This window comes from Delphinus delphis, chromosome 6 (genome assembly GCF_949987515.2).
Source record: "Delphinus delphis chromosome 6, mDelDel1.2, whole genome shotgun sequence".
Lineage (NCBI taxonomy): Eukaryota > Metazoa > Chordata > Mammalia > Artiodactyla > Delphinidae > Delphinus > Delphinus delphis.
The window spans coordinates 30,674,285-30,686,305 of NC_082688.1; the positions used below are offsets into that span (position 1 = coordinate 30,674,285).

The 12,021-nt window shown below is 38.1% G+C and overlaps 1 protein-coding gene across 1 annotated transcript in view; it reads left to right on the plus strand.

Moving 5' to 3' along the window:
* The window catches only part of BAAT (bile acid-CoA:amino acid N-acyltransferase), a 67,334-nt gene that overhangs the window by 7,743 nt on the left and 47,570 nt on the right, over positions 1-12,021 (plus strand). The window contains 2 exon segments of the mRNA XM_069540803.1: positions 5,739-6,251; positions 8,630-8,832. Coding sequence (XP_069396904.1) covers positions 5,739-6,251; positions 8,630-8,832 — 716 coding nt within the window.

The following is a 12,021-nucleotide window of genomic DNA, read 5'->3' on the forward strand; positions in this document are numbered from 1 at the left end:
CTTTACAATGGTGTGTTAGTTTCTGCTTTATAACAAAGTGAATCAGCTATATGTATATATATATCCCCATATCTCCTCCCTCTTGTGTCTCCCTCCCACTCTCCTTCATTTTTGAGAGATATTTTTGCTGCATATAAAATTCTGGTTTTATGTTCTTTAAACCTTTCTTTCTGCAAGATTTGTCGTTCCATTTTCTTCTGACTTGCATAGTTTCTGTTAAGGAGTATACTTAAGCTTTTCTTTGTTCCTCTGTATGTAATGTGGGTTGTGGGGTTTTTTGTTTTTTGTTTTTTTTCTTCCTCCGATTGCCTTAAAATGTAAAAAAAAAAAAAAAATGAGAGCAGCTTGGGCTGCTCTGAGATTCTTTTGTCTGTGATTGATGTCTTTTACAATTTTTAGAAAATTCTTGGCCTTTATCTCTTCAAATATTTCTTCTGGTCCATCATCTCTCTCTTCTGAATTTCCAAGTACATGTATATTAGATGATTTGTTATCATCCCACAATTCTTGTGTGCTCTGTTCCTTTTTTCTTTTTGCTTTTTTTTCTTTCCCTCTTTGTTAGACCTATCTTTAAGTTTGGTGATTTTATCCAAGCTATGTGCTGTGGATGAGACCATTGAAATCATTGTTTATCTCTGTTGCTGTGGGGTTTTTTAGATTTTTTGTTTTTATTTATAGCATTCCCATTTGGTTTCCTTTTTGTTGTTGTTGTTAAAATTATCTATTTATTCATGCATGTTGTCCACCCATTTCACTAGAGCTTTGTCTTAGTTCAGACTGCTATAAAAACTATCATGCACTGTGTGACTTAAACAATAGAAACTTATTTTTCACAGTTATGAAGACTGGAAGTCCGAGATCAGGGTGCTAGCATAGCTGAGTTCTGATGAGGACTCTCTTTCTTGTTTATAGACAGTCCTCTTGCTGTATCCTCACATGGCAGAGAGATAGCAAGCGAGCAAGCTCGGGCTTCCTCATCCTCTTATGAGAACATCAATCCCATCACAGGGGCTCCACCCTCATGACCTCATGTAAACCTCATTACCTCCCCAAAGCCCCACCTCTAAATATCATCACAATATGGATTAAGGCTTCAACATATGGATTTTTGGAGAGATACACACATTCAGTCTATAGCAAGATTTAATATTATTCACAGTTATTTTAAATTCTCTGCTTGTTCTACCTGGGTTTTCTCCAGGTCTAGTTCTGTTGATTGCTTTGTCTTTTGCCATTTTTTTTTTCTTTGCTTTCTTGTGTCTGACAATTTTTTAGTTTTTATTTTTGGCTAGGTTGTGCAGCAACTTTTGTATATAGTCCATTTTTTTTCCTCCATCAGGCCCTACGTAGCCCCAGCCAGGTTATGCTGTGACTCAATTTTGATTATAGGCCTGGTAGCCAGAATGGGGACAGCTTCCAAAGGCACCTGTTGCCTTATGGGGGAAGACCTGTATATGGTCTTTATTCATGTTAGGGTGGGAGAAAGGGAGAGAGGGTAGTTCTAGCTCTTAGTGGGCAAAGGGTGGGCCTCTTCAGCAAATACAGAATGTTCAGAAACTTCTAGGGAGTGAAAATTGTTTGGGGCATCCATCAGATATCCCCATCTCATCTTCCAGGTTTGGTCCTAAACTTGACATAACATACCTGGGTTGGTTGAACATTTGTTGGCTGTTAGCTACTTTTACCATCAAATCCTGTGCTTGAATTTCAGCATTTTTCTTTTTTATTGAAATATAAATGACATATATCATTATATTAGTTATAGGTGGACAACATAATGATTTGATACATTGCAAAATGATTACCACAATGATACATACATTGCAAAATGATTACCACAATAAGTTAGCCAATATTCATTGCCACCGGTAGGTAAAAAATTTTTTTCTTGCAATGAGAACTTTTAAGATCTACTCTCTTAGTAACTTTCAAATATACAATATAGTATTATTAACTATAGTCACTACACTGTAAATTACATCCCCAGGACTTACTTTATTTTATTACTGAAAGTTTGTACCTTTTGACAACCTTCACCCATTTTTGCCCACCCTCTACCCCCTGCTTCTGGAAACTACCAACCTATTCTCTGTATCTATAAGTTCAGTGGGGGTTTTTTGTTTTTGTATTTTGTTTTGTATTAGATTCCACATATAAGTGAGATCATATAGTATTTGTCTTTCTCTGTCTGATTTATTTAACTTAGCATAATGCCCTCAAGGTCCATCCATGTTGTCACAAATGGCAGGACTTCCTTCATTTTTATGCCTGAATAATACTTCATTTTATATATATATATATATATATATATATATATATATACTATTTATTCATTCATTCATCAGTGGACACTTAAGTTGTTTCCATGTCTTGGGTATTATAAATAATGCTACAATGAACCTGGGGCTGTAGATATCTTTTTGAATTAGTGTTTTCATTTCTTTTGGATAAATACCCAGAAGTGGAATTGCTGAATCATAAGGAAGTTCTGTTTTTAGTTTTTTGAGGAGCCTCCGTATTGTTTTCCATAGTGGCTGCACCAATTTACATTCCTGTCAGTGATGCACAAGTGTTCTCTTTTCTCCACATCCTCACCAACACTTGTTATTTCTTGTCTTTTTGATAATAGCTGTCCTAACAGTTTTGATTTTGATTTGCATTTCCCTGGTGATTAGTGATGTTGAGCACATTTTCACGTATGTGTTGTCCATCTGTTTGCCTTCTTTGAGAAAATATCTATTTAGATCCTCTGCCCATGTTTTAATCAGATTGTTTATTTTTGCAATTGAGTTGTATCTCATAATTTTTAATTGATTGTCAGACATGGTATATAGAACAGTAAAAATCAATATAAATATTTACATCTTGAACTAGAAATACCTCTTCTGCTGGTCTGTTAGTGGGGTCAATCTAGTCAAGAGTTGAGCTCATTTTTTTTGTTGTCATTTTTGCTATGGTTATATTCGCTATAATCACCCACTTCAAAATCTTTTGGTGTTACACTGTGTTTAGAAGGAGGTAGGTTTGCTAGAGGATTTTTCTCAATGTTCACTTTCCACCCTCAACTTTAGGCCTTCCCTGTGTGCCTGCACATTAGAAAGTGTCTCTTTCCGTGTTTTTACACACCCTAAATGGTAGACTGTTGTTGCTTGTTACTTGGTGTTCACTAGCCTGGTGGTGGGGAGGTCATGATAGTTTTCTGTTATCCTAGATGAGCCTCAGTCTTTGACAGGCCCTGTGCCCCACTGTCTGGGGGTGGAGATTTCTCAGTGATCCTGCCCTCTCCAAGTGATGAGAGACCTCTAATTATTTGAGTCCAGGATGGTTTCCTGTCCTTCTCCAGGGGTAAGGGTTTTTTTGTTTGCTTTTTGTTTTTTCCTCATTCATTTTTTCCTGCCTCCAGCAACAGTAGGTCTCCTGTGCCTTGAGAGTGACAGGACTTGGTGTTCTTTCTCCAGTAGGGTGACCAACTCCTCCTGATTTTTCTGGGACTGTCCCGGTTTTAGCTCTGAAAGTCCTGCATCTTGGGAAATGCTTCAGTCCTAAGAAACTGGCTCAGTTGGTCATCCTCTCTCCCAGTGGCTTAAGGATTTTATTCCTCAGGGAAAAAAGGTTCAGGTGGGGCTTTGTGCCTTTCTTGCAGTGGTGGTTGCTACCCTCCTCCAGGACTGCCCAAGTCAGGAAACATTTTTCCAGTTTCTTGTCCTACCCCAATCTTTCTCATAACCATCTGGTGAGGTACATAAAGAAGAGCCTGTTATTGGGTGCAAACTTCTCTTGTGTCTGCAGCTTCTGGGTGTTTTCTGTGTTTATGCTAGCTCACACAGCCTTTAGCAATTCACTGAAAATTTAGCTGAATTCCGGTTATCTGCTTGTATGGAGGCCCCATCTTGTGCTCTGTTGCAGGTTTACCAGGTTGTTTCATCATGAAGGCACCCTTCTTTTCTTACATTTCAGGCTAGTTAGTGGCCCTGCAACCTCACCTTTTTGACAGATTCAATATAAGTTATGATTTTCAAGATTATTCACATTTTCTTGTTATTATTGATGGAACAACACTCTAGCTGCCTACATTCTAAGCAGAAATCAGTACTTGGTTTCTTTAGAAAGAATATATATATTTCAGTTTTGAGGTATAGTGTTTTATAAATGTCAATGAGATCAAGTTGGTTGGGAGTGTTGTCCAAATCTTTGGTATCTTACTGAATTTTTAAAATCGACTTGAACTGTCATTTACTGAGAGACAGTTGCTAAAATTCTCAACTATGATCATGGATTTTTAAAAATTTTTTCAATTTTGCTTCATGTATTTTGAAACTCTGTTATTACAGAGTGTATATACGTTTAAAAATATATTTTCTTGATGACTTGATTTCTTTATTATTATGAAATATTCCCCTTTATCTCTAGTAATACTCTTTGTCTTGACATAAATGGCTATAAATAAATATATATATAAATATATACTTATATATAGTCTTTTAAAAAATATATTTATTTATTTGGCTGTGTTGTGTCTCAGTTGCCGCACACAGGATCTTCGTTGTTTCATGTGGGATCTTCATTGTGGCATGCAGGGTCTTTAGTTGCAGCATGTGAACTTCTTAGTTGCAGCATGTGGGATCTAGTTCCCTGACCAGGGATCAAACCCAGGCCGCCTGCACTGGGAGTGCGGAGTCTTAGCCACTGGACCACCAGGGAAGTCCTGTATATAGTCTTGATATAAGTTGATATAAAGTTGATATACATATAGCCCCATTGGTTTCTTATGTTCAGTATCTGTGTTGCCTATATTTTTCTTCCCTTTTATTTTCAATCTGTCTGTGTCTTTTATCTTGACAATACCTTTCTAAAAAAACAGCAATTTGCTTTTTCAATTATTAGTCTGACGATCTGCATCTTAAGTGCATTAAATTTTCTATGGATTTCTCTTTATTTTTCTCTATGGGTTTTTGTTGTTATTGTTGCTTCGCCATAATTGAAAGTCACCACGTAGGAGTGAAAATTTCTTCTCTTCTATGAGGAGCTTGTCACTTGCTAGAGTTTAATTCATTTAGATTCTTTGCATTCTTGGCAATCTAATGAGTTTAACAAAACAAAAACACTTCTGTGTACCTGAAGGGCTTGTCAGTTTCTCCTTTTGCTTAGGACTGGGTAAATCCTAACTACAAAGCTATGAGTATTTTTTTTCCTAGGGAGCAATATGTCAGCCTCCTTGTTCTCCCGAGAGACTTTATTCTCATTCTTTTGAAAGATCATTCTATTTTTTATGCTCTTGTAGGTAAAATTTTAGATTCCAAGGCATTCTATTTGCAGGACTCAGGGAGGGCATTAGTAGTAGAGTCACCTGTTTCTTACATAGAGACGTTCATCAAGTCCCCCTGCTTTCAACCCCACCTCTCACTCCTATTCTCCATTGTACTTGACTTTTCAAAGGCTCTAGATGGCAGATTGTGATGTTTTCCTTGGATGTGTTAATATCATTCATGCATATTTTGACTGCTGCTTCCTCAGCCTTGGATCATTATTGTTGTGAAACTTATCACTTTGCTATATATCTTCTAGAAATTTGTTGAACACTCCTAGGAATCTTGAACTTGAAGATTATATCAGGATATTTGCTAAGTAACTGGAGAGTTAGAGCTGAATCCCAAGCAGCCTGATTCCTGGTCCAGTTTACTTTTCCTTAACCTTATCACTGCCTTATTTCATTCTCCCATATTTCTTTCTGTGTTGAGGTTTACTGAAGGCGTTAGTGAAGAATCATCCAAGGAGCCACACTGTAACAAGGATTCAGCTGACAGCTACCCCTGCAAGTGCACTCATGTTGATGAGCCAGCGCATAGCTAAAGACCTAACTCCATTTCAGATAGTGCTTCTTTGGACATCACTGGAAGATGAAAAGGGAATCCTGTTTCATTCTCAAGCCTACTCTAGGGCCAGTGAAGTTGGTGAGGTGGACCTAGAGCATGCATCTTCTCTTGGAGGTGATTATGTAGGAGTCCACCCTATGGGTCTCCTCTGGTCCCTGAAATCTGAGAAGATACTAACTAAACTGCTGAAAAGAGATGTTATGAATAACCCCTTGCAGTTCCAATTAAAACTTTATGATTCAGATGTAATGGTTACCCACACCGCCATCACTACTCCAAAGGTCAGCCTGACTTTGGAGAGGTGGTATGTAGCACCTGGTGTCACCCGAATCCAAGTCAAAGAAAGCCGCCTTCGGGGAGCCCTCCTTCTCCCTCCAGGTGAGTGGAATTACCCTGGTATTGTCATCTTTTTTTTTTCCTCTTTTAAATCCCTTATCCTCCTAGAAGTTTACTTGGATGTGGATAAAACAGAGAGCATTCCTTTCCTGACTCAGAATCAGAGTTAACTTTGGGTCAGAATAAGAACATGGTGATAACTTCATTCCAACTCAAGTTTTATCTCAGCAATTCTGGAGCCTAAGGATGTAACAGTAGTTTATGGAGTCCCTGCATTATGAGATTTCCATAGCTTTGGATTTATGTGAAATTCATTCACATTGAAGCCTAGCTATCTGAAGACCCACATCCTGATATGGAACTGTATCCCAGCTTCTTTTGGGGGTTCTGTCATGTCTGAGTTTTAATTTAGGCATAGGTTATTGCATGATTGTCACAATAAGCTGATGATATAATGGATTGAAATATTGCAAGAAATATAGAGGATGCAAAGAAACTTTATACCCTCTAGTTCCATAAATATTGCATATTTATAGGATATTCCATAAATCAGCAGCTAATATAACATGCTCCCTAATGGCTATAAAACTTTTCAGAACATTCAGTTTCTCATAGTGATCTCAACATACCAAAAAGTGGTTCAAAACACTATTGGTACATTTCTCAGAGTTTATTGTGGGGACTGAATGAAGCAAAGTTAATTTCCCAGAAGTAGCCCTCAGTAGGTCCAGGTTTCAGGTGTGTCTGAGGTTGCCTTATTCAGACATGTGTTTTGATTTGGGACACAGCCATCACATCATCAGGATGTATTCCCCCTCTCTCCCTGCCTTTTTTTTTTTTTTTTTTTTAATAGTCACCTTCTAGAACTGAGGTGGGTTAAGGAAACCTGAAGTGTTAGAGGTGGTTTCTGACAACATAGAGTGTTAGATGGCGTAAAAGGAAAAAAAGCTTCCCTTTGCAAATTCACCATGACCCATGCACCTTTTTGGGTAAATTTGAAAATTTTTTACTCCCAGTATTTAGCATATAGACCACTTTATTGTGTGTAGGGGTCAGGAAGTAAGTGGCACAAACCTCCTTGACGCTAATATTCAGTTAAGAATCTGAATATTCGGCTCAGTGCTTTGTGATAACCTAGAGGGGTGGGATAGGGAGGATGGGGGGAGGCTCAAGAGGGAGGGGATATGGGGACATGTGTATGCATATGGCTGACTCACTTTGTTGTACAACAGAAACTGACATAGTATTGTGAAGTAATTATACTCCAATAAAGATCTATTAAAAAAAAGAATCTGAATATTAGTTCAGGCCTTTCACCTTGGGATGATGTGCTGGTTTAGGGTGTGCTATTTGCGAACGCTCTTAGACATTGTGTGTGCTGGGTCTCCTGATTTGGGTGCTTATTCTGTTGGGGTACAGAAAAGTGTTGTGTTCTGTGGAGCCAAAAACGGTTGAGTCAGGTCTCAAAGAAGTTCTCAACAACAACATTTTTCCAGAAGAGGCTCAGTACTCTTAAGTACTGTCAATCAGAATATGCAAAAACATCCCTATTCATGTATTCAAGTGGTACTTTTAAACCAAGATGTATTCAGTATCACTTTATTTCTCCTTTTCTCAAGGTAAGAAAATATAGCAATATTTTGTTTTGACAATTCCCAGTACTCCTTTAAATCAAGTCACTCCTTTCAAATATGGATGGGATCAGGCTTTCTTAGCTAAAATCACTTATACAATAATAGTATATCCCCAATAAGGGTATGATAAATTACTTTCAGTATGTGAGCTCTGCTTTATTTTGGAAGCAAGCTGCCTACACAGTGAGTGTAGAATGATACCCTGACCATCCCTATTTTGGTGTAAAATTTCATCACTGTATAGTCAGATGAGTGTAACAGAGCAGTGTTAAGTCAGGATTTTAGCTAACATAATCATTTCAGTACTTTTTTTTTTTAAAGCCATATACTTCTTTAAGAACCCAATTAAATCTGTGGGTGCTCTCATCAGTAAAATGCACATATAAATGTATAGGCTTGCATGTAATTTCAGGACCTTCGCTGCTTTCCTGAAGCCTATTTGTGTAGGTTAAGAAGCCCTTGCCTAATTTCTTTGGCTTTCTTTACTCCAGCACTATAGATATGACTCATTAAGAGTCCTGAATTCTCTTTGGCTGTAGAGATTAAACATGTCAATGAACATGGTGTCCAGTGAAACTTCTGAATATTATGCTCCATTATATACTCAATCAGCTTTAATTCTGCCCCAGAAATAAAGGCTGAAAATGTGGAAATTCTACTGAAATTTTATACATTAATTCTAAAATTTGTGATGCATTTCTTCATGTTGTCATATTTGTCTTCTCTTCTTCTCACCTTCCCTTCATACTCAATTCTGTGGGGTTTTTTGTTTGGTTTTGTTTTCAGGAGAGGGCCGTTTCCCAGTGGTTATTGATTTGTTTGGTGGTATTGTTGGACTGATTGAAATCCGAGCCAGTCTTCTGGCCAGTCATGGCTTTGCTGTCTTGGCCTTGGCTTACTGTGACTATGAAGACCTCCCTTTCCAACTAGAGAAAGGAGATTTGGAATATTTTGAGGAAGATGCCAACTTTCTCCTGAGACATCCTAAGGTAAATTTGACCTTTTCAGTCAGTTTCAATCCCTATTTTTCAATAAGCATGATATTCTGTGACTTCTTTTAACTTCCAAGTATGATTCTCCCTCAGTGAACTTGAAATTCTATTACATATTTATATTTTACACATGATTTATTTTGTATCCCGTGTCTTCTGCTCAGAAAGATGAAATGCATAGTTAGCCTGTGTCTGTCATGGAATCAAAGGCATTGGCTTTGGATTCAGACAGAAATGGCTTTCATTTCTGGCTCCATCCCATCTGGTTGTGGGAATCTGGGCAAGTTACTAAGAACCCCTAATCCTCAGTTTCTTCCTCTATTAAATAATATTGTAGTGACACTACTTTGTAAGGTTATTGTGAGAATTAAAAGGAATACCAGGGCTTCCCTGGTGGCGCAGTGGTTGAGAGTCCGCCTGCCGATGCAGGGGACACGGGTTTGTGCCCCAGTCCGGGAGGATCCCACATGCCGCGGAGCGGCTGGGCCCCGTTAGCCATGGCCTCTCAGCCTGCACGTCCGGAGCCTGTGCTCTGCAACAGGAGAGGCCACAACAGTGAGAGGCCCGCGTACCGCAAAAAAAAAAAAAAAAGAAAAAAAAAGAAAGGAATACTAGAAGCCAAGTGCTTATTAGAGTAACAGGCAACACTAAATACTCAATAAATCTGATCAGTTATTATTGTTATCACCTGCTCTGATAATTAACCAGGTAGATAATCTATTTCTTTGAAGAGTGGGTCAGACTTTTTGGTTACTTGACAGGTCTTAAACATAATGCTATAGTACTTTATAATCCACATACCTTCTTTAAATTTTAAAAAGTGCTTTGCTGTTGTAAGAGGGTTGATGCATGTTAGTCCTTACTTATTGCTAATTTTTTTTTCTTAATAAGAAGCAGTCTAAGTAATTAAGACTCTGTACTGCATCCTTTCTCATATAAGGATCACCAAAGTACTGTGAGAATTGCAATTGTAAGATGAGCAACAATTGCTGACAATCTACTGATGCACTGAATTTTTAAATAGCTGTTTTTGATGCATATAATGGAATTGTCCTTGAGCTATCAAATAGGCATTGTTATCATTGTGCTAGCCCTCTGCTTGGCTTAGATGAGAAATTAAAATGTTATGTGATTCTGCTTTTCACTCTTTTAGCTTGGGTCGCCTTGTAGGTGCTGCGTGACTTTTCTATCATTCTTTCTACCAATATCACACAGATGGCTAGTTAGTGACTAAGCCAGGCCTGGAAACCTGATTTCTTTCCTAGGCTCTGAGTATTTCCATTAAACCTGCTTCACACTGTCTCTTCTGCAGGAGGATAGACCTCAGATACTTCAATTCCTTGAAAGTCTTATTTCTCCATCTGTTGATTTGAAGTGTCTTCTAAGGACTCTAAATTCCCCAACTGAAAATTTGGTGGCAGAAGTTGTAATAAGAGTTAGTGTTCTGCCAAAGGCCAGAAGTAAATTAGATAAAGCCTGCATATATCTGAGTCACCTTTTTTCTGTTCATCCATGTTATACTGGCTTTTACTTTATCTTCCATGGCCAAATCCATTCTGAGTTCTCACCTCTCCTTGCCATAACTGTGACTATATCTTTTAACTTGATATAGAATTTCAGAGCTTGAAAGTTTCTTTTAACCCAAAGGGCAGGGGGGTGGGTGGTTCAAGCCACTTCTCTTAATATGCAGGATGAAAAATGGAGTGTATATATGACTCAATTTCTTTCATTTTTTTCCCCTTTACCATAAGAATTTCTCACATTTGTGTTAGCTAGATACAAGTGGTACATTCATTCATATTTTTCTAAATAGTAAGAAAAAACCCCAAACATTACTTAATAAAATGTCTTTTTTTCCTAAGAAAATCTAGGGAATCAGTAAGGCTTTAGAAGAGATGGGACTCTCTGAAACTATCCTTGCATGGGGCCAGTGCTCAAGGAGAATGAAAGCTTTATTTTGTACCATAAAAAACATTTCATACCATAAACAACAACAACAACAAAAACTTTAACTCCTTCTTTTCCTTTGCTCTCCTATACCAAATGGGTAACTAGGAGCTGTATATTCTGCACTCATAACTAACTCATTGTCTTGTTTCCTTTTTTTCCCTGCTGGTGCTGCTTAGCTCAGGGCACCATTATTTCTTGCCTGTACCATTGCAATAAGCTTGGCTTTTCTGCCTCCAATTTTGCAAGTCAGAGTCATAAGACTGGTTTTTCTAGAGCACAGTTATTTTACTCTCTTGCTTAACCATCTCCCAATTTACTAGGCTTCCTAGTCAGGCTTCCTAGCATGTTAGATAAAATTTTCCATAATCTGACTTCTGCGTACTTCTGCCTTATCTTATGCCTCTCCTTAAAATCTGTCCTGATTCTCCTCTGTAGTTTGGAAAAGAGTAAAGGCTGCTTATTAGCATGTTCTTCAAAGTCATTCCCTGTCAAGCTGCTGTTTTCTTTTCCAGCCTTATTTTGCTACTTCCCGTCTGATACTCTAAACTCAAGTAATGAAGAGCTACTATGGTTACCTGAACACACTGCTCCTGAGTTTTAGCACGTGTTCCTCCCATGGTGAATCCATTAGGAATGTTCTGGCTATGTTTCCAGAAAAGTCACTGAGTGTGGCTTAAACATCAACATAAGGCATTTTATTCTCTCATGTAACAGATCTGGAGATAGGTGGTTCTAGCTTTAGTTTGGAAACTCAGTGGAGTTTCTTACTGAGGAGACTGGATTGACATTTCTGTAATTTCCTGGCCTTCTCCTCAAGGTCACAAGATGGCTGTGGCAGTTTCAGACATTAAGTCAACATGCCAGCATTATCGGCAATGTTAAATCCATAGTATTCAGTCAGTAGAACCTGACATATTCTTGAAGGAGCATTTTCCTTGGACATTAGTTACATATTCCAAAACTCTAGAACTGAGCATGTGGGTGGGATTAGTACATGCTTTGTTCCCACTGGCCATTGAAGTTCTTTGGTTGTTTGAGATTGTAGGGTTTTGCTAAATGATGGATAGAATCAACATCTCATTTCTATTATTTTCGGGACTATTGACCTAAAACAAATAGACCTCCAGATATTTCTCTAGCAAAGATGGGTTTATTTGAGATCAGCAGAGAACTGCAATTTGGTGTCTCAACCATGGAGAGCCACGTGCATGTCCCAACACAGCAAGGGAAAGAGAG